Source organism: Stegostoma tigrinum, chromosome 17 (genome assembly GCF_030684315.1).
Source record: "Stegostoma tigrinum isolate sSteTig4 chromosome 17, sSteTig4.hap1, whole genome shotgun sequence".
Classification (NCBI taxonomy): Eukaryota; Metazoa; Chordata; class Chondrichthyes; order Orectolobiformes; family Stegostomatidae; genus Stegostoma; species Stegostoma tigrinum.
The window spans coordinates 44,013,612-44,039,237 of NC_081370.1; the positions used below are offsets into that span (position 1 = coordinate 44,013,612).

Below are 25,626 nucleotides of genomic sequence, written 5' to 3' on the forward strand. Positions count from 1 at the left end.
GCTTGCATTTGGCCCATGTTCCTCTAGTCCTATCCATGTACCTGTCCAAATGTCTGTTAAATGTTGTAATTGTACTCCTCTCTACCATTATCTCTGGCAACTTGTTCCATATATGTTCAGAGGATTAGATAGGGTGGACAGTGAGAGTCTTTTCCCCAGGATGATGATGTCGGCTTGCACGAGGGGTCATAGCTGCAAATTGAGGGGTGAGAGATTTAAGACAGATGTCAGAGGCAGGTTCTTTGCTCAGAGTGGTAAGGGTGTGGAATGCCCTGCCTACCAATGTAGCTAACTCAGCAACATTAGGGGCATTTAAACAGTCCTTGGATAAGCATAAGGATGACGATGGGATAGTGTAGGGGATGTGCTTAGATTAATTCACAGGTCGGCGCAACATCGAGGGCCGAAGGGCCTGTTCTGTGCTATACTGCTCTATGTTCTAAACTTTCTACTAATATGGGATGTAGATGTCACTAATTGGGCTATCATTTATTGTTGACCCTGAAAGTGGCCATGAGCTACCCAGTTTGAACCACTGCAGTTCCGAGTGTTATCAGAATGGGGTTCCAAGATTTTGATCCACTGACAGTTAAGGAATGACAATATAGTTGGAAGTTAGGATGTTACTTGGAGACCTGTCCAAGTATAAAAGCAAGTTGCATCTTTTTTTAATCTTTGTAAGCATCCTGTGGTGCTATCCAAATCAGAATAATTGTTTGAGAAGCAAGAACTACAGATGCTGGAGTCAGACAAGTGTGGAGCTGGAGGAACAGCAGGCCAGGTAGCATCAGGAACAGGCAAGCTGATGTTTCAGGTCAGAACTCTGTTCTGAAGAGGATCCTGCCTGGCCTACTGTGTTCTTCCAGCTCCACTATTTATCTTATTCAAAATTGGGCATGTGATATTTGGTCAAGGGACCAAAAGTTTGCTAGAGGAAATTGCAGATCTTGGCGTGAGGACGACTTATCACTTGCCATTCGCAAGATTGGCCTTTTTCAGTAGCGCCCACAGAATTCATTGTACCTTAGGTACAATGAGCTGCCTCCAGCACAATGGAGTGCTTTGCTAGGCCACCTCAGAACCTGTTGAAATTTAACACCTTAGCTTTGAATTGTACAGATTAGACTGAGTGTTTTCCTAAAAATGGACATGGAATGTTTGGTGAACTAGATGGGTTGTTTTAACTACAATCCAATGGTTTCATGGACACAATTCATGCTATTAGTTTCTTATTCCAAACTGATCTTCATTGTATTTAAGTTTCCCCAGATGTGGGATTTGAATCCTGTCGTTTGATCATTATAACAGTGACTACATTTCAAGAAATAATATTTGGTCAAGTACCAAGACAACTAGTCACTAAATGCACTATGTGAAGTTTCTTGTGTATTGGTTTTGGTTCTTGTGACATGCAAAGTGACTCCAGCATCTGTCAAATAATCAGTTGGCAGTGAGGAGCATAGATGTTTATGCTGTATTTCTGGATTCAGTGATGTTGAATGCCTTTTAAAAGGCATTCTTCAGAAGGATTTTTTTCTCCTTTTCCTGCTGGCCCAGAAGTGAGCATTTTTCTTTTGTTGGTTTTATACTGGCTTTAACTTGAAATAAATCCTTACTGCAAATCAAATTACCTCCTCCAGTAAATGCAGGAACAGTATTTTGCTGTTGCTATAATACAGCTTTTTGAAAAGTCCGTGTTTTAACCACAGATTATTTGCAAACCATAATCCAACTTTGTTTTGGTCATTGCATTTTTGACAATTTCTACGTATTGGTGGAGGGGAAATACTTACTTATTGTGTTCATGTAACTTTAGATTTCTGACTTTTTTAATATCACTTTCTAATCCCTTTGAACACTACGTGACTACTTGAGCGTGAACAGGTGATAGTTTTCTCTGTTCCATTGGCAACCTTGCCTCCAACCAGCTGCAGTCTAAGATGTGAAATGACACCACTGCCCCCACCCCTCTATCTTCACTGTTCTCAACCCTGTCAAGTGTCTCCTTTTATTTTAGAACCTACTTCTGACCTATGATTAAATTTGTTGCACTTGTCTATTCTTGCCTGATTGCTTCTAAGTTAGACTAAATGATGCCATTTTGCTTTCTCAAAGTGTAACTTGTACTTTTTTGTTTTAGCATTTTAACTGAAATCTACAGATCAAATTCTGAAATTCCCACCCCTCAGCCTTGTCAAAACTTTGCTTTTATTAGTGTCACGGCTGCTTCAAGAAGTAGCACAAACTAATCCCTAACCAGGTCAAATGCTTTTGGCTAGGTTATGCAATCTGACAAATGTCACGTAAATTACAAAGTGGGGGAATTGGATGATTTAAGGGAGGAGGCAAAATGTTCTGTTGGTTTTAACTTGGCCTCCAAGAATTTATTCTTCTGCTAGGGGAGAAATTAGTTTTGGTGTGTATTAGTTAATGACCTAAGCTGTATTCTGTTCCTAAGGTCCAAGATAATATTAACTGGTAAAGTTAATAAAATGTCTAAATGTCAGTAAATCTGAGTGAAATAAACAGTTAAACCGAACTACTGTAGACCAGAGGGAGGCAGAAAACTAGAAACCATAGGTCTATTTTAGATGGTGTAATTGGTTAAGTAGGTTTTAGCTGAGTCCTTTAAAATGAAGTAATCAAAAGTCCTGTATGGTGTAAGGAAAAACCCATGTTTTAACCAATTGTTGGAGTAATCTAGGATCTGATCTTAGAGGAATTGGTGGATATATCCACTAATTTCCAGATGACTTTTGATAAGGTGCTAAGGTTATTGTAGGGAAATGTTATGTAAAGGGTTTCATTAGCATGGATAGACAAGTGCCTAGTTGAAAATAGCATATGTAGAAGTGGGCTGCTTGTCAGACTGGCAGGCTGTGACAAAGTCCTGCAGGTATGTTTTGGGGCCTCACTCTGTTATAGTTTACGTCAATTACTTGGATGTTGGAAGTGAGGGCATGGTAACTAAATTTGCAGATGACTAAGACTGTAATAAAATGTTGTGAAGAAAATGAAATAAGGTTGCAAATAGATGTTGAAGGAGTGGGCAAAAAAATCTGGTAAAAGGGTCTAGGCCCAAAATGTCAGCCTTCCTGCTGCTCTGATGCTGCTTGACCTGCTGTGTTCATCCAGCTCCACACCTTGTTATCTCAAAAGTATAATGCTGGAAATGAAGCTGTGGCCGTCTAATTTCTTTAGAAGAATGAAGTAGACTCCACTTTGACTTAAGTGGAGAATGACTGCAGAATTTTAATGTGCAGTGGGATCTAGGTAACGTGACTGAAGTGTTTTAAGATTCTGAATAGCCTTGCCTTGTGGCTGAATTCAGAACTACATTTGGATCAGCAGTGATTTGCATTTCAGAGCAGGCTCAAGGTACTGAATAGCTTGTACCACCTTGCCTGAATGCAAGAACTCTTTTCATTTTCAGAGCTTGAACTTTTGTCCAGATCAGACCTGCAACCCCTCCCCCAAAACAGTTTGTCACCTATCAATCTTTTGACATTAAACCTGCACCCTGTGACCAGTTTTGTTCAGGAAAAAGAATCAGATGTAATGAGTACTTTAATGCAGTGTGGTTAGCATTTGGAATGCATTTATGGTGGTGTGAACTGATTAATCAATTGTCTTTCAGAAGAAGATTAGAAATCCTTAAAGAAAAATGATGATAGTTATGGGGAGACTGGGACTAACTGAAGTCCCTTTTACTTTGAATATGGCCAGAGCCTATAGTTTTGTTGTGTTCTATGGTTCCAGTTAGGTGCTGAGGCCATTTACACAGCATCTGTAACAAAAAAAACTTATATGCATAAACTAAACTGATCTCAACAATGATTCTTCAATTGAAAACTGCTGTATAAGCAAATTCCATGATGCTGAATATTTGCCATGGAAGATTCAAGATTATTTCTGGTCTTTGGAGGGGGGAGAATAATTCCCTTTGGAATTAGAAAAGGTAACTGGCTCACTTGCTGTCCATGCTTTTCCCCATCATTCTCTTCCCTCCCAAAGCTGTGCTCATGCCTTGATCTCATTTTATGGTAAATCTTTTGAAGGAACAAAGGAACCTTATTTAGTGCTTGGCATGTCTGCTGCATGTTGCAAAGTACTTAACAACTAGAACACTTTGCGATTCTTGTAATTTGGGAAATGTGGTTGTCAGTTTGCACAAGAAATGTCTCAATGCTGTTTGCAGTAAATGATGTTGATTGACGAATATTGATCAGAACAATAGTCTTGTAATTTATTTCACACTCAAGCTCTGAGGTGGAGAACGGTCTGTAAGGTAAGCTAATTGCTGCCGTTCCTCATTAATAATCTAATTTAAATCCCCCTTATTTAAAGGCTAGCCCAGAGTGAGTGACTTTTAACTGGATGAATTACTCAAGTTTTTAACTTGCTTAGCTGGGTGCTTCCTTTTATTTCTGAAGGTAGTGAGCCTAACATTATCCCTAAACTTTTCTTGATGCCAGGAAATAGTTTTGCTTCCCTGTTTTACCCCAAAGGGTAATTCTGTGAATCAAGGGATGGAACTCCCTTTCCTGTGAATCAGCAGATTCTGGATGGATGTCTGACTCCAGATACTTGGCTCAATCTAAAGTGACACTCCACCATCTTTTGGTTGAGACATTTTAAAGTGAAGTGCCCTTTGCTGTCTCGGTTGATTTTTCAGTTTGTTTTTACAAACACGTGGATTAGGAGAAGTAGGTCATTGAGCTTCTCAAGGCAGCACCCCCATAATGTCATGATTGACTTTAATGGCAGATTTCTGCCTGTCTTAGTACCCTTTCATTCTCTTTTATCTGGCCAACATGATTTTTGGTTTCAACATTGTGGGAAGCACAATGAATTGTTGGTCACTTTATAAAATGATGTTCAGCTTGGACTGAAGGGTCTGTTTCTGTGCTGTATGACTGTATGATCTTAGTTCTTTGTGGGAGTTTGCTCTAAAGTTTCTAGTTGGTGCGATTCCTATATTAAAATAGCAATTGCTCTTCAGCAATATGTAGCCAATTGTGACACATTTTTGAGCCTTGATTAATGTTGGCTACAACCAATATGCAAACACTCTGTATAGCAATCCAACCTGTTCTGATTTGTACCCTCTCAAAGTAATTAGACATTATGAAATATCAATTTGCTTACAGACATTTCTCGATCTGAATAGTTTGTCTGCTGCAGCTGCACTTTTGCAATGAGTGCTTGAAGTAAAGTGAAAGGAGGAAAGTGCCACCTGTGCTTTATAAATCAATCCATTCTGACTTCCTTATGGGCAGGAGGATGTATTGTTGTGTTCATAACAAACTCTGAAATTAGTGATTAATATACCAAAAATAGAGCCAATTGGCCTGTTACTAACTTGGTGCCTGTTATTTGTTCATGGATATGGGTGTTGTTGGCTACGTCAGCTTTTGTTGCCCATCACTAATTGCCTAGGAGGCTGAAACCACCAAGTTATGGATCTGAAGTCATTTGGTGGTCAGACCAGTAAGGACAGATTTCCTTTCAAAGGATATTAGTGAACCAGAGGTGGTTCTTAAACAATAGTTGAAAGTGGTTGATATTAATCATCTCTCTATAGATACTGATTGAATTCAAATGCCATCTTTTGTGGTGGGATTTGAGCTCATGCCCTGTGGGCCTGGTCTGTCACTCCAGTGGCATAACCACAAAGCCCCACCTTCCCTAAAAATTGTGTTGCAGAGAAATTGGATCAAAGATTTCCAGTCTGGTATCTATGCCTTATTTTATAAAGAAAAATGTTTTGGGTAGAGTGTATTAACAAAACTGAAGCAACATCTTTATGGCTGGGCAGTGCTGTAGATATTTTCCAGACCTTGACAGTGAAATTGAGGCAGAAGATCAGCCCCAGTTATTGAACAATGGAAACTGCTTGGGGCTTAAAGTCCACTCCTGCTTCTAATTCAAAGACCTGTTGTGCTATTGAAAGTTTCTAGGGAAAAGAAAGCAATTTGGAGGAGATGGGATTTTATTCACTACAGCATTCAACCTCCCTGTCATGTTATGTTGGCTGTTTTTCCCCCCAGTCTCATGGATTGTATCAATGCTTTGTTACTTCTGGATGTGAGTTTGGAGCTCAGCGAGCAAACTCACATCCAGAACCTCAACCTGAGCTACAAATCTTCTCAAAACCCGCTTTGTTACTTGCTTTCCCCAATCTTTAAAGGAAACTTAAGTGGTTTGTTTGTTGTTTAACATGGTCAACTTATAGTCTTCAAGAAAGTTTTTGATTATTTGCCAATCGGACTAATTATTTGATCAGGCATCTCCACATGTGACATGAAGGCTGTAAATGCAGACTATTGTACCTGGAAGTCACCAGTTGTTACCAGGAAAACCCCATCTATGCATTGGTCTGACTAATAACTAATAGTTAGAGGCTTGGCAATAGTGACTGCAATAGCCAACATAAATAATTCTCAATGCTAGCAAGCTTCATGTTTTGCAATTGTGGCCAAACTTTTTCCTGTCAAAGATTGGCTTTTTTTAGTGCATCTTTTGCTGATGGCTGACAACGACAGCACAAAGGGAATGGATGTTTAATCTTCCTCATTTCTTTAGTCCATGGAATGAAGGATAAATTGTAATTTCTAGTCTAAAGTTTGGAACAATTGACATTTCCCCAGTTCCCAATGCTTTATTTGCATTTAAGTATTAAATTTAATTGCACGAGCCCCATATTTATCTTGCCTGTAAAACATGCTAAACAGTTGTAAATTTTTTAATGCTATGCTGAAAATGAGTAGATTAGGGCACTGATCTTCTACCTGAGACCTGAACTTAAATCTAACAAAGAACAATTCTCATTTCTTGCCTGCAAAGATGCTACGTAATTTGAGTTTGGCCAGTCCAGATCCCCCTTTTTGAATATAGACTACTTTCCTGTAATTTAGTACCAAATCTTCCTCTGGGCACAGACTGCTAGCATGAGAAACTGATAATTCTCTAGTGGGGTGGGTGTCCTGAGATTGAGGCAGCATGAAGCCAGTTTTAGTGCATTTTTGTGCTTGGTGTCACTGGTGCTCAAAGACTTGAATGGAAAATGTCTGAAATGCAACACTAACAATCCTTACCTTGAACGCACTTTACAATCTAATGCTAATCTCTTGAATCTTCAATGGCGATGTCCATTCTAAATACATTCTCCAGTCACTTAATATTCATCCAATGTTTTCCAGAAACCACTTTTGGCAAGTTAACTTTTTTAAAAAAAAAAATGACTTTCCTGTCCTGAATATTTCCACTTGAAAGCTATTTGGTGTTTTTTTGCGAAGCATTACTTGATATTTTTTCTCTCTTCGCTTCACATTAAAAACAGCAGTTTGTGTTCTAATCTGCCTCTTAATCAATTAATATAAATCTGGTCACCTTTCTTTACAGATTGGTCTGATTTTTACTGTCCAGGCCTTTAGGATCCACTCTTTTAATTTAATTGGTGATCTATCTCATTCCCTGAGTCAGATTGTCATCACATCCTTTCTTGATTTGAGATGATTTCGTACACAAGATACTGGCCTCCATTTTTAGTCAGAAAAAAATCTTTGATTTGATCTACCCCTTCAAACCTCCGATTCACTATTGCAAATCACGAGTGGATTAAATTGGGACATTCAATCATCCACCATCTGTCTGATCAGTTGAATTCAAATGTTCCTATTGAAAATATTGAGTTGCTAATATTTAATTTCTGACTAAAATAGTGACCTTGATCCCACAAATAGTAGTGATGGTGTGTAAATTTGGTCTCATGATGAATACATGCTAAAGTAACAGATTTTAAACAACTTTGGGGGTATCCTGTGTGAATGCATTTTCTCAACCACATTGCCTCCTGAAAGGAATGAATTGTCAAAGGCTGAAGGCTACAATTGAAAAGAGCTTAAAAAGTGAATGACTGACTTTAATTTAAAAATACCTGATCCATCCTCCCTTTTTTTAATTGAAAGCATTTTCACATTTTACAGCAGAGAAACCATGCTGTTCTCTTGCCTGGCTGACTGTTTGTCAATGTAGCATTGTCTGCCCCCATTCTAATTAATATTGCTACTTTTCTCAATGCTTTGTTCATTACTTTTTGGGGTGGCATTCTAATGTAATCAGTTGTCAGAATAAAATGCCTTTAATTTTTAAAGGGTGCTGTCAACAAATGACTAACAGAGAAATCTCTCTGTAGTAGAACAATGCATTGTTTTTTTCCCTTTTGGAAGTTTAAAAAGCATCTTGAGTTGAGATATTAAAATGAGGGTTTAATCTTTCAACTAAAATCTACAGGCAAGATAGTTCAAACACAGGATTTTATGATAAAAATTCAATAAATTCCAGTCTTCTATTAATTTGTGGTGGTATTGCTTTCTTGCTGAAATGGTTGTATAAATCCAAGTATCTTATTTTGCCCACTCTCACTGTGATGAAATGTCCCTTTTTTTTGAGATGACTTTTCTGTTTCTCTTGAAAGCCACTATTGCAAACCTGTAGGCAAGCTGTCTACTCTATGCTTAGCAATATAGCTAGCTTTTTTTTAAACAAAAGTAGACTGTAGCTGGAATCAAGCTCTTAGACCCAGGGTTTGCATGGTGGTGCCGCTGTTGGTGGGCCTGGAATTCCGGAAGTAGTACCTCTAACCACTAAGTGGTTAAAATAAAGAGAACACTGAAGCTGGATGAATACAGCTGGCCGAGCAGCATCAGAGGAACAGGAAAGCTTGACGTTTTGGGTCAGGACCCTTCCTCAGAAATGGGGGAGGGAAAGGGGATTCTGAAATAGGGACAGAGGGGGAGGCAGATAGAAGATAGGGTGAGAAGAGACAGACAGGTCAAAGAGGTGGGGTTAGAGCCAGTTTGGGAGGGGATAGGTCAGTCCAGGAAGGATGGACATGTTGGTGGGTGGGATGAGGTTAGTGGGTAGGGGATGGAGGTGGGGCTTGAGGTAGGAGGAATGGTTAGGGAGGCAGGAACTATCTGGGCTGGTTTTGGGATGCAGTCAGGGGAGGGGAGATTTTGAAGCTTGTGAAGTCCACATTGATACCCTTGGGCCGCAGGGTTCCCAAGCGGAATAGGAGATGCTGTTCCTGTATCTTTCGGGTGGCATCATTGTGGCAATGCAGGAGGCCCAGGATAGATATGTCGCCTGAGGAGTTGGTGGAGGGACTAGAATAGAAATGGTTCGCGACTAGGAGGTGTAGTTGTTTGTTGTAAACTGAACATAGGTGTTCTGCAAAGTGGTCCGCAAGCCTCTGTTTGGTTTCCCTGATGTAGAGGAGGCCACAACAGGAACAGTGGATACAGTTATCACATTGTGATAGAAGTGGTTAAAATATATTGCTTTACATATTTTAATAGTTCAATATTTTTGTTTAGTTTATCTGCAGTGTAAGAATAGTGTTTTGCTTAAAGCCTACTAACTTGACCAATCACATTGCATATGGAAAAGTGCCTTACACTTTCATTTGAACAAGAAGAAATTAGGGTCTAGGTTATCTTGATTATATTTTGAGGGGGCTTGGTCTGGTCTGTAAGTGTCAAGATCATATTCAGTTTTGGGTGGGAGGCAGGGGACAGCTAAATTCTATTTACTGTTAATGGATCACCCCTTAGGTGACTATTCAAATTTGTCTAGCTGGTAATTTGAGGGCAATGGGACAAAGATGGATACAGACTTGGCATGAAGATCAGCTGTGATCGATTTCAGTGGCAAAATGGGCATGAGTTGTATGGCTAATTGCTTTTCCTGTTTTCCCAAAAAGTAGTGACAAACTCGGGCTGAACTTCTGCACCTGGCCTGTAGATAGAACATGCCCTTCGGCCCTCGATGTTGTGCCAACCTGTCATACCGATCTCAAGCCCATCTAACCTACACTATTCCATGTATGTCCATATTCTTGTCCAATGACAACTTAAATGTACCTAAAGTTGGCGAATCTACTACCGTTGCAGGCAAAGCGTTCCATTCCCTTACTACACTGAGTAAAGGAACTACCTCTGACATCTGTCCTATATCTTTCACCCCTCAATTTAAAGCTATGCCCCCTTGTGCTTGCCGTCACCATCCTAGGAAAAAGGCTCTCCCTATCCACCCTATCTAACCCTCTGATTATTTTATATGTTTCAATTAAGTCACCTCTCAACCTTCTTCTCACTAATGGAAACAGCCTCAAATCTCTCAGCCTTTCCTCGTAAGACCTTCCCTCCAGACCAGGCAACATCGTAGTAAATCTCCTCTGCACCCTTTCCAAAGCTTCCACATCCTTCTTATAATGCGGTGACCAGAACTGTACACAATACTCCAAGTGCGGCCGCACCAGAGTTTTGTACAGCTTCACCATAACCTCTTGGTTCCAGAACTCGATCCCTCTATTAATAAAAGCTAAAACACTGTGCCTTCTTAACAGCCCTGTCAACCTGGGTGGCAACTTTCAAGGATCTGTGTACACGGTCACTGAGATCTCTCTGTTCATCTACATTGCTAAGAATCTTGCCATTAGCCCTGTACTTTGCCTTCCGGTTACTCCTACCAAAGTGCATCATCTCACACTTGTCTGCATTAAACTCCACTTGCCACCTCTCAGCCCAGCTCTGCAGCTTATCTATGTCTCTCTGCAACCTACAGCATCCTTCGTCACTATCCACAACTCCGCTGACCTTAGTGTCATCTGCAAATTTACTAACCCATCCTTCTACGCCCTCATCCAGGTCATTTATAAAAATGACAAACGGCAGTGGACCCAGCACCGACCCTTGCGGTACACCACTCGTAACTGGTCTCCAGGATGAACATTTCCCATCAACTACCACCCTCTGTCTTCTTTCAGCAAGCCAATTTCCGACCCAAACTGCTATATCTCCCACAATTCCATTCCTCCGCATCTCGTACAATATTGTATTTTGTACATTCCAGTTCCTTTCCCATCTCTCTACAAGTTTTTCTTCAATAATAGTTACTTAACCATTAAATCTGTACATTCTTTCAAAGGAATGCTAAGGATGGTGGAGGCAGAAACTCTCATAACATTTAATAAGTATTTAAATGTGCACATGCAATACCAAGGCATACAAGGCTATGGGTAAAGTGTGGGAAAATGGGATTAGAATAGTTAGATGGCTGTTTTTGACCTGCATGAATCTGATGGGTTTAAGGATCTTTTTTCTATGTTGTAGATCTCTATCTCGAGGATGTGGCATCAGTTGTAAAGGTCAGTGATAATGGGAACTGCAGTTGCTGGAGAATCCAAGATAATAAAATGTGAGGCTGGATGAACACAGCAGGCCCAGCAGCATCTCAGGAGCACAAAAGCTGACGTTTCGGGCCTAGACCCTTCATCAGAGAGGGGGATGGGGTGAGGGTTCTGGAATAAATAGGGAGAGAGGGGGAGGCGGACCGAAGATGGAGAAAAGAAGATAGGTAGAGAGGAGAGTATAGGTAGGGAGGGGATAGGTCAGTCCAGGGAAGACACAGCTCAAGGAGGTGGGATGTGGTTAGTAGGTAGGAGATGGAGGGGGGGGAGGAAGGGATGGGTGGGAGGAAGAACAGGTTAGAGAGGCAGAGACAGGTTGGACTGGTTTTGGGATGCAGTGGGTGGAGGGGAAGAGCTGGGCTGGTTGCGTGGGGCAGTGGGGGGAGGGGACGAACTGGGCTGGTTTTGGGATGCGGTGGGGGAAGGGGAGATTTTGAAGCTTGTGAAGTCCACCATTGGGCTGCAGGGTTCCCAAGCGGAATATGAGTTGCTGTTCCTGCAACCTTCGGGTGGCATCATTGTGGCACTGCAGGAGGCCCATGACGGACATGTCATCTAAACATCGCGAAACATCATGTCATCGCGAACCGAGCGGAGGTGTTCTGCAAAGCGGTTCCCAAGCCTCCGCTTGGTTTCCCCAATGTAGAGGAAGCCACACTGGGTACAGTGGATGCAGTATACCAAATTGGCAGATGTGCAGGTGAACCTCTGCTTAATGTGGAAAGTCATCTTGGGGCCTGGGATGGGGGTGAGGGAGGAGGTGCGGGGGCAAATGTAGCATTTCCTGCGGTTGCAGGGGAAGGTGCTGGGTGTGGTGGGGTTGGAGGGCAGTGTGGAGCAAACAAGGGAGTCACGGAGAGAGTGGTCTCTCCAGAAAGCAGACAGGGGTGGGGATGGAAAAATGTCTTGGGTGGTGGGGTTGGATTGTAGATGGCGGAAGTGTCGGAGGATGATGCGTTGTATCCGGAGGTTGGTGGTGTGGTGTGTGAGAACGAGGGGGATCCTCTTTGGGCAGTTGGGGCGGGGTGTGAGGGATGTGTTGCGGGAGACGCGGTCAAGGGCGTTCTCGACCACTGGGGGAAGTTGCGGTCCTTGAAGGACTTGGACATCTGGGATGTGCGGGAGTGGAATGCCTCATCATGGGAGCAGATGCGGCGGAGGAATTGGGAATAGGGGGTGGAATTTTTGCAGGAGGGTGGGTGGGAGGAGGTGTATTCTAGGTAGCTGTGGGAGTCGGTGGGCTTGAAATGGACATCAGTTACAAGCTGGTTGCCTGAGATGGAGACTGAGATCCAGGAAGGTGAGGGATGTGCTGGAGATGGCCCAGGTGAACTGAAGGTTGGGGTGGAAGGTGTTGGTGAAGTGGATGAACTGTTCGATGTCCTCTGGGGAGCAAGAGGCGGCGCCGATACAGTCATCAATGTAACGGAGGAAGACGTGGGGTTTGGGGCCTGTGTAGGTGCGGAAGAGGGACTGTTCCACGTAACCTACAAAGAGGCAGGCATAGCTGGGGCCCATGCAGGTGCCCATGGCCACCCCCTTAGTCTGTAGGAAGTGGGAGGAATCGAAAGAAGTTGTTGAGGGTGAGGACGAGTTCGGCTAGGCGGATGAGGGTGTCGGTGGAGGGGGACTGGTCGGGCCTGCGGGACAGGAAGAAGCGGTGGGCCTTGAGGCCATCTGCATGCGGAATGCAGGTGTACAGGGACTGGACGTCCATGGTGAAAATGAGGTGTTGGGGGCCAGGGAATTGGAAGTCCTGGAGGAGGTGGAGGGCATGGGTGGTTTCACGGACGTAGGTGGGGAGTTCCTGGACCAAAGGGGAGAAAATGGAGTCAAGATAGGTGGAGATGTTGTAAAGGCCAATTTTGTTTCCTAACTATATTTGACCTTGAACTGACCAAGCGTTGATAAGAATCAACCTTATTGCTGTTGGTCTGGAGTAATATATAGGCCAGACTATGTAAAGATGGCAGATTTTCTTCTCTAAAGATCTGCATTGGATCAGTGGTTCATTTTTATGACAGTAATTTCATGGTTATCATTATTGTGTCTAAATGTAGATACATTAACTGAATTTAAATGTGCTGTGGTGAGATTTGAACCTGTAACCCCAGAACATAATCCTCAGCTTTTGATTTAATAGCCAGTGAAAATATCATCATTGTCTCGCCATCTGCCCTACTATTCAAGCAGTCCTATTAGTCTGTGAACCTAACCACTTGCAACCTAAAATGATTTTTTCTCAAGCTGTCTTAGTTAATTGTATTAAACATTATGTTTTAAGTTCGCTTTTCACTTTCCTACTTTCCACCTAAGTTATAACTTTCCAAGGACTTTAGGAATTAGGTGCAAAATTCACATACACTTGATGCAGAATGAGAATGGGTACATTAATTTCATCAGGCAACTTCCTTAATATTTGCTGGGCTTGGTCTTTGAAAGCAAGGTTTTGCTGTCAGCTGCCTTTTTGAATTGTTACAGCTTTTGTCATACGGTAGAGGAGAGTATTAGGAACAAGATTTCAACAGCTCTTTTTAATCAGTATTCAAATACCAAATTCTGGAAACACATTGCTCAATTTAATTCTGGCTAATTTTCCCTTAATAGTGCCTTATTTTAGTGCATGGTTTATAAATGTAAGAAGAAATGATTTTTTTTCCTACTAGGTGGAAATAACAAAGATTCTGCTTTATTTTGCTGAAGACAATTACGAGGCCATTAGCAACGGCAAACTCCAACCTGCTGATGCATTTTTATAGGAATAGGTTCCAAATATAGAATCTACATTGGTGGTGAAAATCATAGGAAAGTACTTAACTTGCTTATAATCCACAGCTAAATCTAAACATGCCCTTTATATTCATGTTCAAGATTTTACATGTTCAAAAACACTCAAGAGGCTTGGTATCGTCCAGGGCAAAGCAGCCTGCTTGACTCGTATAACCACAAACATTCCGTCACTCCTCCACCAACGCTCAGTAATGGCATTGCGTGCCATCTACAAGATGTACTGCAAGAATTCACCAAGCCTCCTATGACAGCATCTTCCAAACCCCATGGCCATTACTATGTAGGAGGATATGGGGAGCAAACACATGGGAACACCACCATCTGCAGGCTCCCCTCCAATCCATTCATCACTCCGACTTGAAAACGTATGGCTGTTCCTTCACTGTCGCTGAGTCAAAATCCTGGAATTTTCTCCCAAGTGACATTGCTGGTGAGCTGCAGTATTTCAAGATGGCAGCTCACCAGCACTTTCTCAGGTAGGGCTGAACAGTAAATGCTGGTCCAGCCAGAGACAGCCATGTCTCATGAGTGAATTTTAAAAAGAAAAACATGCTCAATGACTAAGGCAAATGTCTCCAGGTGATTCAATGAGAATAAAATTTTAGCTATTATTCTGCTGAAAACATTGCTAGTTTTCATTCAGGATCTGCCAGTTTTAATGCAACACTTCATTATGGCTAATAGTCTTCTGAAAAACATACTTCCTTGCATTTCTGGGTTGTTCAGAAAGATGAGGAGAGAGAGGATCAAGTTGTCAAGGCCCACCCAGATTTCAATGATGTAGGCAGGACTAAGAAAGAGGTTTTGGTAAGGCAGTACTGTGCAACTTGGGGCTTAATTTGAAAAAGCAGAACTCATGAGACGTGGGCTTCACTGGCTGGACCAGCACTTACTGATCTACAGTTCTGAGGAAGGGTTGCCGGAGCCGAAACGTTAACTTTGTTTTTTCCTTCACAGATGCTGCCAGACCTGCTGAGCTTTTCCAGCCACTTTGTTTCTGTTTACTGATTATCCTTGCCTGAGCTGCTGCCTTAAATTGAAACCCAGTTGAAATTGAAACAGTTTATGTTGTAAAAACGGAAAGTGGTCAAGAAATTCAACGGGCCCGGCAGTATCTGTAGAGAAACAGGAGTAGCATTTCAAGTCCAATATGACTCTTTGTTCTACGTGTTCTTTCTGCTCTATTTTAGATCACTAGCATCCGAACTACTTTGCTTTTATTCAATTCGCAGGCACTGGTGCAAGTGCTGGGGAAAGAGGAAACTATATCATTGGGATAATTATAATCTGGATTTTCCATGAAAAGAGTTTATGATCACGGGTATATTTTTTGCTGCTCTTCCATGAGTGGCTTGTTACAGTTGAGAAAGTTATGGAGAGCTGTAACCTTAAACCACTACAGCCCATGAGGAATATTTGCACTTAAAATACCATCGTGGAGGGTGGCGGGGTGCGTACGGAGTTCCATGCTTTTAATCCAGTGACACTGAAGGAACAGCAATACGTTTCCAAGTCTGGATGGTGTGGCTTTTGGGGGCGGGGGGCGGGGGGGGGGGGGGGGGGGGAGGGGGGGGGAGAAATGTGCTTGTGTCAGCATCTCATACATGTGCTAATTTTGTATCCAATCTTAAAAAGAGTTATGTTGGTCTCAAAGCATTAACTACATTTCTCTGTCCACAGATGTTGCCAGGCCTGCTGAGTTTCTCTGGCAATTTCTGTTTTATTTCAGATCTCCAACATCTGGAGAACTTTGCTTTCATTCAACAAGGGATCATCTTGCGATTATTTGAAATTATCTTACTGCATTCCTTTCTAACAATAGGTTACTTGTACACTTGGTGCAGATTGGATGTCCACCTTGAGGAGCACCCAAGTTCAGTGCATAAATATGAGCCTGACCTCCTGGCTTCTAAACCATTTAATTCTGTCCTCCACTCCCAACTTGTTCTGTCCATCCTCTGCCTCTTGCGCTGTTTCAGTGAAGCCCAGTGAAGGTTTAAGGGGCATTAGCACAGGCTTGGTGGGCTGAAGAGCCTGTTTCTATGCTGTATTGTATGCCTTGCATTATATTGTGTTGTGTTGTATCATATCAACTCATCCTTTCATTAGGCCCTCCCAGCTTTCCAGCGCAAGCACTGTCTTCAATAACCTCAGATTTGTAAACTCTTATTTTGGTCGATGGTGTCTTTGATTTTCTACATTTACACTTCCAGCAAACACATCATCATGGTGCCCCTACTGTCTCTGCCAGCCAGAAATTGAGCACAGACTGGCTAAGACTTTGGGATCTTGCTTTTCAATTTACTGGTATTGTACACTTTAACAGTGCAGTTTTTACTGTCACTTTTTTCAGTGAATGGAAAGTCAGAACCAGCACTAGAAGCAACACAGCTGTGTCTCAAGCTTATGGATTCCAGGAATCGGGAAGAGCTAAGGAGACTGTTGAATTTCATGGCTGTTGCTGCACAGCCTACATCTGTTACCTTACAGAAAGGGGTATGTATGTACCCTTTGTTAGAGGGTTACCCTCTATTTTAATGGACTCATTCTAAGGACTTTTGGATTTCTTTTTAAAAAAACTGGTCATTACTTTGTAACATCAGTGAACTTGGAGAGTTCTTATCTTGATGTAAGAAGTCAGCAGTAACTTTATTTTTCTTCCCCCAGGTTGAAGGTCGAATTGTAATGAAGAGGACTTTTGGTAAAGCCATTGTTTTTAATAAGAACCTTCCAAAAGGGAAAGCTGATCTCTTGGTTTTGTTCCTACTTGATCATCAGAAAGATGTGTTTAAGGTAGATGAGAACATATCCTGATTTAGCCATGCAAGGCTCCTGCCTTCAGTAAGATGTGGCTGAACTTCTACATCCATTCTATCTTGCCACCAGAAACTTGTCCGTAATTCCCACACAGTCTAAAAAGCTATCAGTCTAAAATTTGCATATGTTTCATGACCACCTTGTCTCCCAGGGTTAGAAAAATTCTAAGCAATCAAAAGTCCAAGAAATGATCATGTTCTAAATGGCTGGTTGCTTATGTTGAAACTAGCAGATTTCGAACAATAGAGGTCACAAACTAAGTAGTCTCAACAGCACATACCGTGTAGAGCACTTTATTTTAACTTTGAAATCAAATTTGCTTGTGGTTTTCTTAGCCCACAACGTGCCACATTGAGTCAGATAGGAGTTTAACAATGTTCATTAGTGACTTCTGACTTGCATGTACAATCTGGGTTATAATTTTGATCAACCTAATCACATGTTATATGCTCTGGGACAGTGGGACATGAACTTGGACCTCCTAGTCCAGAGATGGTATCCCTATCACTGCATTACAAGTGTCCTCACAGTCTAGACTAGATGCTTGCTTAGATTGTAATGATATTGCAAATGTAGTTGGCTGACAGACTGACCGTCTATCCAACTTACTGTATGAACAGTGAAACTGAGACCTTTTTTATTCCAGAGCATCACATGTCTAATACCAGTTGCTGTCTTAGTGCCTTTAAAATCTCTGCAATAATACAATAATTACCTCAATTTGAGACTGAGCCCATTCGATCTTTAATCCATTTGTCATGGTGTCACTAGCTGGATCAGCATTTACTGTATTCATTCCCAGTTGCCTTTGAGATGGTGAGCTGTCACCTTAAACTGCTCCCAGTCCATCATAGACCCCACAATGTTAAGGAGGAAATTCCAGGATTTTAATCCAATGCCAGTGAAGGAATGATTGTATTTCCAAGTCTGAGTGGTGAGTGGCTTGAAGGGGAACTTGCAGATGGTAGTGTTACCATGCTTCTGCTTTCTTCCTGGATGGAGGAGGTAATGGGTTTGGAAGGCGTTTTCTCAGGACTTTTGAATTTCTGTAGTGCACCTGGTGAGCTGCTATTGAGTGGATATGGTGACAGTCAAATGGACTGCTTTTTCCTGGATGGTGTCAAGCTGCTTGTTAATCTTGTCACATGACAGTCCTCCCATTTCAGGAGTTTGCTCCTGCACTCAAGTTTGAAATACAGAGGGATTAAAAGATGTGGAATGCAACAAGCCCAAAGCTACCTAGGTGACTGCATAAAAAGGAGGATCTACTTAATGTTCCTGTATATGTTGTCACTTTATTAATACCATACATTTTTAAATTCAGCTTTGCTTAAATTTGAGCAAACATTGAAAATTTCCAGATTGTGTTTATGCAGAAGATCTGACCAGCATTTCAAAATCTTTTTGGATAGATATCCAGTAAATTTGTTCTTGTACTTTTTTTTTGTATATTCCAGTTGGAATTAACCACTTGACCTGTGACTTCAAATTATTGCAAAATTGGTGGCTGAGTGATTATATTTAGTTGAAGGGGATTTCAGTGTGACCTCCTGGCTGGAAAGTTATAACTTACATTCAGCTGTAGTGTTCCTTTTGCAAATCCAAACCAGTATTCAGACCTTGGTCTGGCATTAGTTCACAGGTTCTGGCAGCTCGCTACCTTGTCTCCAGGTTATGCTGACCAAAGCTCAGAAGCCACTCGCATATGTGTCAACTTTTTAAGATTCAAAACCTAGTTGTAGGAAAAACTTTACACCAAGATGCAGGAAGACTTTTTAATGCTTTCAGAAGTGCATGTCGAACTGCTTCTCTCAAAGCAATTGAATAATGCTAGTTTTAAAATCTGATTAGGTCCCAGGATCATTACACAAAATGGTGAGTGAGAAATTGATGTTCATTCAACATGGTGGAGATCCAGATCTAAACACAGGTAAGTGTCAGGCTAACTGCTATTTCTTAAGAATAAAGTTATAGCCATGTGATCAGTGCCAACCCTAAATGCACATTTGTATTGCAACCAGTTCTAGTATGTTGCCTCTTGAAATACTTTGGTTCATATTTGTGGTGACAAAACTATTATTCCTTACTGTAAATGACAGCTGTCATTAATGTTTAATAACTTTAAAATCCAATAATTGCTGTCAGTGATTCTGTTCTCCTGAGGGTGTGCTGTTGAGGTTTCCCACAATCAATGAGAAATCTGAATTGCAATCTTTCACTCTTGTGCTGTTAAGTTCAACTTTTGAAAAGGTTTTTGAAAATTGCGCTTTGTTGAATGAAGTACAAAGAATGGGTTTATTGCTTGTGGTTGCAGATGTGTGTACTTTTTTTATTCATTCACAAGATGAGGGTGTTGCTGGCTAGGCAGCATTTATTATCCACCTCTAATTGCCCAGAGGGCATTTGAGTCACATGTAGGCCAAACCAGGTAAGGATGGCAGTTTCCTTCCCTGAGGGACATTTGTGAACCAGATGGGTTTTCCCAACAATGACCAATAGTCATGATAATAAAATGTGAGGCTGGATGAACACAGCAGGCCAAGCAGCATCTCAGGTGCTCCTGAGATGCTGCTTGGCCTGCTGTGTTCATCCAGCCTCACATTTTATTATCTTGGAATCTCCAGCATCTGCAGTTCCCATTATCACCAATAGTCATGGTTGTCATTTAGACTGTTAATTCCAGATATTTATTGAATTCCATTTCTACCATCTGCCATGGTGGGATTTGAACCCATGTCCCCAGAACGTTATTCGGGTATCTAGATTAACAGTCCAGTGTTTTTTTGTTTGTGTTTTTTTATACCAGTAGGCTATTGCCTCCCCTACTAGAAGCTCTATCCTGTCCTGCATTATCTTAGCAAATGTTCTGACTCTTGACAAAAGCTTGTTAAATGAACATTTGTCATGCAGCATGACAAATGGAAAGGAGATAGTCTAGTGACATTGCCATTTAGGTATTAATCAGAATGCCAGCGTAATATTCTGAAGACATTGGATTGTAGCAGATGGTGAAAATTCCAGAGTTAAATCTGTAATAAAACCTAGCCTTAAGTGACCATGAAACCACAGTCAGTCATATAGCATGGAAACAGGCCCTTCAATTCAACCAGTTCATGCTGACTATTTTCCCAAACTAAACTAGTCCCAACTGCCTGAGATTGGCCCATTTCCCTCAAACCTTCCTATCATGAACTTATCAAAATGTCTCTTCAAATGTTATAACTGTACCTGTGTCCACCACTTTCTTTCCATATGAACCCTTTTTAAGAAAGGGTGTCTTGTGGCCTTATCTTTCTCCTATTGTCTCTTTAAAAATATGACCCCTATCTTTGAACTCTCCAACTTTCCCATCGTGGGGGGAGCCCTCATGATTTCAAAACTTCTACGGTCGCCCCCTCATCCTCCTATGTTCCAGTGGAAACCAGGCCCAGCCTTTCCAACCCTTTTTTAAAATATATCTCACCCTCCATTCCTGGCAACATCCTAGTAAATCATTTCTGAGCCCTCTCCAGCTTAATATCCTGTCTATAATTAGGTAACCAGAAGTGGCCTCAACACCATAATTGGACAACCTCCATATGATGTCCCAACTTTTGCACACTAAGATCTGAACAAGGAAGGCAAATGTGCTAAATGCAGCCTTAAGCATTGTCCTAAAAACCCATCTGGTTCACTGTATCCTTTTCTTGAAAGGACATCTGCCTTTAGACAGCAGTGTGACTCTTGACTGCCCTCTGGGCAGTTGGGGATGAGCAATAAATGATGACTTAGCCAGGGATACTAACATGCATGAGTTGCAAATTTGAAAAATAATTTTTTCCTACAGATGTTGAAGACACTTCAATTTAATGCATGGCAATATAGCCCCAGCTTTATAACCTCAACTAGTTGAGGGTTAGTTGGAGAACCTTTTCAAATGAGCTACTTGGATTGAGGTCCTAAAATCTGTTAGTCATTCTACTGGCTGTACTTATACTAAGCAAGTGTGACAAACTCCAAAGTTAGTGATCCATGACTGACTGAATTAAATCTAGTCACAATTCAGCTGGGAATTGGTGACACATTCCTTCACTTAAGAGTGGTTAAACAATGGAGTGTGCTGTTGTCAGACTAGTTGAGATTCAATTGATTTGTATTTAAGGAGTAACTAAATAAACACTAAAGAAGAACGCTATGCTAATATGGTCAGATGAACCTAAATGACTTTTCATGCTGCAAACTGAGTTACTACCTACCTTGCTTTAGGTCTAGATTAAAATGAATAAATTTTAGTACTTGGAAGAAAACTTTAGTTTCATTTTTTAGAAGTGGGTTAAGCTTTCAGTTTTTTTGATCAAGTTTACTTCAGATTTTCTCTAAAACTTGAGGCTCACTGTGACTCTGAAGCTTAAGTTTTTCTTGCCAAGCCAAAAGATTTTTGGTATGGTGAGATATGTATGCCAGATGCTGGTAGCATTGCTGTGACTTTTAAAATAGTATGAAAGTAGCTAAATGTAATTTATCCAAAAATTCCTCCAGCTGTCAAATATACACAACTTTTTTTAATATATTGGATATTCATATTAAAGTTCAAAACATTGTACACTTTGTGGGTCTGGGACACACTCTCTTTCTGTAAGAGGTGACGCTGCAGTGTAAAAATCAGGAGGCAGCAAACAGTTTGGAAGACTTTGAAATAAAGCATTGATATAAAAGTCCTTTGGAACATTACTGGTTTATGTACTTCAGTTTTGATCTAAAATCCACAAATTGGGGTTTGGGTTCAGATAGAAATGTTAGAAAAATTGATTGAAATTTACTGTATAAAACTGCATGGTTATGTTAACAAAGTGTGGAGCCGGATGAACACAGCAGGCCAAGCAGCATCTCAGGAGCACAAAAGCTGACGTTTCGGGCCTAGATCCTTCATCATATAGGGTCTCTATCTTGGATTCTCCAGCATCTGCAGTTCCCATTATCACTGCATGGTTATGTTGTTGTCTTGAACTTGACAAGCTTCTGTCCCTGCTGAAGTATCTTCTGTAACTTCTTCCTGGCTTCTCCTTAGGCCGCACTTACTGTGAAAGACTTACTCGTGCTGAATGTGAAAGAAACATGCGGAAGACCACTAGGGATGAACTCTTATTGCTGCTTCAAACAATTGATGAAAACCCCAAGCTGTCTGCCAAAGAGAAAAAGAAGGTCCTTGCTCAGTTTAACAAGAGTCATCCAGCTGTTTTTATTCAATATTTCTTCAATGCATTGAGGAAATCATAATCTTGTCTGGCTGAGTTCCAGTGATAGGTAAAGTATTGATATGTGATGCTAAGTTAATTCTAAAACAAGTTGAAGATTTTGTACAATAAAAATAAACACTTTAATTTATTCCAAGTGTAATCTGTCTGTTTCTACTTAGGCTGCTATGGTTCAAAGCATTTGATTCTTAAAACACTCTCTCTCCCAAGTAGCTTTTAAACAGACTTTTCACTTTTCTTTTTGATTTTGGTAATTGGGTACCCACAGTAATATGACTCTTAACCTGACTTGTGAGAATTGGTGTTTAACATATAGTCACTAAATTCTGAATATCACAAACTGTTACCAGGTTCACAGGGATAACCAAGTCGCTCCAGGCCACATCTCTTTAATACTATCTCCTCATGGAGTTCAAGATCTGCAGATGCTGAGTCAGATAACTGTAAGGAGCTGGAAGAACACAGCAGGCCTGACAGCATCAGAACAGCAGAAAAGTTGACATTTTGGGTCAGGACCCTCCTTCAGAAATGTCATTTCTGGTCAGAGCCCTCCTTCAGAAATGTCAACTTTCCTGTTCCTCTGCCTGGCCTGCTGTTTTACATAGAAAAGTACAGCACAGTACAGGCCCTTCGGCCCACAATGTTGTGCCGTGAATTAATCCTAATCCAAACATAAAATAACCTAACCTACGTTTCCCCTCAATTCACTGCTGTCCATGTGCATGTCCAGCAGTCACTTAAATGTCACTAATGACTTTGCTTCCATGACTACCACTGGCAAAGTATTCCATGCGCTCTCAACTCTCTGGGTGAAGAACCTCCCTCTGTCTCCTCTGTACCTTCCTCCTAATGCCTTTAAAACTATGACCCCTCGTGGCAATCAATCCTGCCCTGGGGAAAAGTCTCTGGCTATCGACTCCTCTATCCATGCCTCTCATTACCATGTACACACCTCGATCAGGTCACCTCTCTCTTCCTCCTTCTCTCCAGAGAGAAAGGTCCGAGCTCAGTCAACCTTTCCTCGTAAGACAAGCCCTCCAGTCCAGACAGCATCCTAGTGTTCTTCCAGCTCCATACTGTTATCTGATTCCAATCCAAGCATTGGTTACCTCAGTGGTAACAGGCATGCAACATCCTAATATTTTTGAGACTGGGACACATTTGACATTGCCATACCATGGTTCTGAACAATTACTATAGTAAAGTATTAAGTCTAATTGGACAGTAAAAGTTTAAACTGATACTGATCACAAGTTCATACTAGAATTCCAAATACCTTTTTTTCCACTAAATGGTCTCATGTTTAAATTCAGATGAAGTGCCCTTGCCTCCTTATGACATAAAACGCTTGTGACTGATATTCTTTTGGCTGTCCAACATATCAGCACTTCAGGAAAGTGACTCACTGCTCCTTTCCATAACAAACACTTCTTGTCCATCCCTGATTATCACCATTTTCCAAATGCTCCAGTAACCTGTGGTATTCCAGACGACTACCTCCAGACTTGTCAAATAATGCTGTCGCTGTACCATATCTCAGCATAGTCCTCCCTCCACTGCTATACTTCACCTCCAACAAAACTACCAAATGAGTCAAAATAATTCAGAGCAGACAGGAAACTATTCAACCCACAACTGTTACCCAAAATCAAAACCTCTCTACTTAATAGATCAAAAGCTATGTGTAGGTTACACTTGTGCATTCAGACTAAGCATTGTCGTGCTTTCAAGAAGTTAACTGTTTTCCCTAATGGTACGTTGAAAGACCAAAGATCCTGTTTAAACCATCTCCCACAGCACAATGCCTAGCACCCCACTACCACCATCCCTTGTGAGGAAGACTGTTTGGAAAATGTGGGTTTTTTCTATTCTTGGAGGCCCTTAACTCAGACAAAATAGCTCTGCCAGCTTGGCCACCTGAGCAAAAAAAAACCAAGATTGTAAACACAGGATGCATTGTTTTGTTTCCAGTTTTACTGGGCAGTAGTGGTTCTTTGCTTCAGTGACTTGGGGAACCACGGGGTGCCTCAAGTGCTGGAGCACCAACAATGGTGCCTTCACAGGATCCTTCAGATCTGGTTGAGTAGGTGCACAAACTGCTCCCGATGGCAGAATGGCCAAGAACCAAAAGGACATCAAGTTGAGCTGATTGACACAAGAATCAATAGTGACATTGGGAAAACAGCAAGTGGTTGGTGCTTTGATACAGAAAGAGTTAATGCTGAGGCATGCACTGACCTTCACCTAATATGTCTTAATGGCATTGCCTGAGGGATAACTGCTCTGAGACATCATTTCTGTTTCCTCCAATGACTAAGTCAGGTGCTTTTTAAATTAAGTGGTCATTGTCTTATCTTGAAGAGGTGAGACTTGAACCCATGCCTTTGGCTCAGACTTTAGGGGCATTATAAACTGCATCACAGGAGCCCTCAAACATACCAGTCTAACTTGTACTGATTACTGTTATGCAATAAATTGTGTCTTATTTAAGACAACCACTTCTTGTTATGTTACCTTGTGGTTTTCTCTAGCGTAAGATCAAGCAGGTCTTGGATCCCAACCAAAAAGGAGGATGATGGCACCAAATTTACTCTTGTGGTGACTCACAGTCCTGCTTGTTCACACAATGTGGCATTGGGCATGGCATTTTTCATCAACCTGCTCAGATGAGTTATGATACACCTCTGGAGAAGGTGGAATTTGAACGTGGGCTTTAGACATCATGGAGCAACAAGAGGTCTACAGTGGTAATAAGGCAAAGCTTTGTCTTACAATGAAACTTAGAAGCTAAGAGTAGAAGTAGGCCATTCAGCCCTTTTGAGCTTGCTTTGGCATTCAATGTGATTTATTGTTCATCATCTAACTCCAGTACCCTGTACCTGCTTTGTCCTTGTATCCTTTCATCCCTTTTAAATCCAAGAACTATATCTGCCTCTTTGAATGTTTTTCAATGTTCTGGCTTCAACTGTTTTTTCAAGGTAAAGAATTCCACAGGCTTGCCAGTCTGAATGAAGGAATTTTTCTTATCAGTCCTATTCCAGTTTCTTTAGCCTATGACCCCTGATTCTGGATTCCCTGCACATCCTGTGTTAACCCTCCCATAATTGGAATTATATAGGTTCCCCCCCCCCCCCCCCCCAACCAACATTCTTTTAAGACTACGCTAACTGGAGTATAACTGATCCAGTCTATCTTCAGTCTAGTAAATCCCTCTACAACCAGTTTCCTTCCTCACAAGGACACCATAACTGCACACAACATTCTCCTAGATGTGGTGTCACCACAGCCCTGTACAAGTGCAAGCTATCCCTGCTCCTGTTCTTAAATCCTCTTGCTAGGGAGGCCAATGTACCATTTGCCTCTTTCCTTGCCTGCTGCACCTGCATGCTTACTTTCAGGGATTGTATACAAGGACACCCAGGTCTCGTATCCTCCCCCCCGGCCACCACCTTTTCCCAGCCAGTCAGCATTTAGATTGATGATCTGCCTTCCAGATTTGGTACCAAAGTTGATAGCCTCACGTTTATCTAC

General features: G+C 41.5%; 1 protein-coding gene across 2 annotated transcripts in view; it reads left to right on the forward strand.

Annotated features, from left to right (window-relative positions):
• Positions 1–22,180, forward strand: part of depdc7a (DEP domain containing 7, paralog a) — a 48,544-nt gene extending 26,364 nt beyond the window's left edge. For both annotated transcript variants that reach the window (XM_048545619.1, XM_048545620.1), the window contains exons 6-9: positions 16,398–16,540; positions 16,712–16,837; positions 18,713–18,791; positions 21,909–22,180. In XM_048545619.1, coding sequence (XP_048401576.1) covers positions 16,398–16,540; positions 16,712–16,837; positions 18,713–18,791; positions 21,909–22,117 — 557 coding nt within the window. In that variant the 3' untranslated portion in view covers positions 22,118–22,180. The remainder of the gene's footprint in view (positions 1–16,397; positions 16,541–16,711; positions 16,838–18,712; positions 18,792–21,908) is intronic.
• Positions 22,181–25,626: the final 3,446 nt, after the last annotated feature.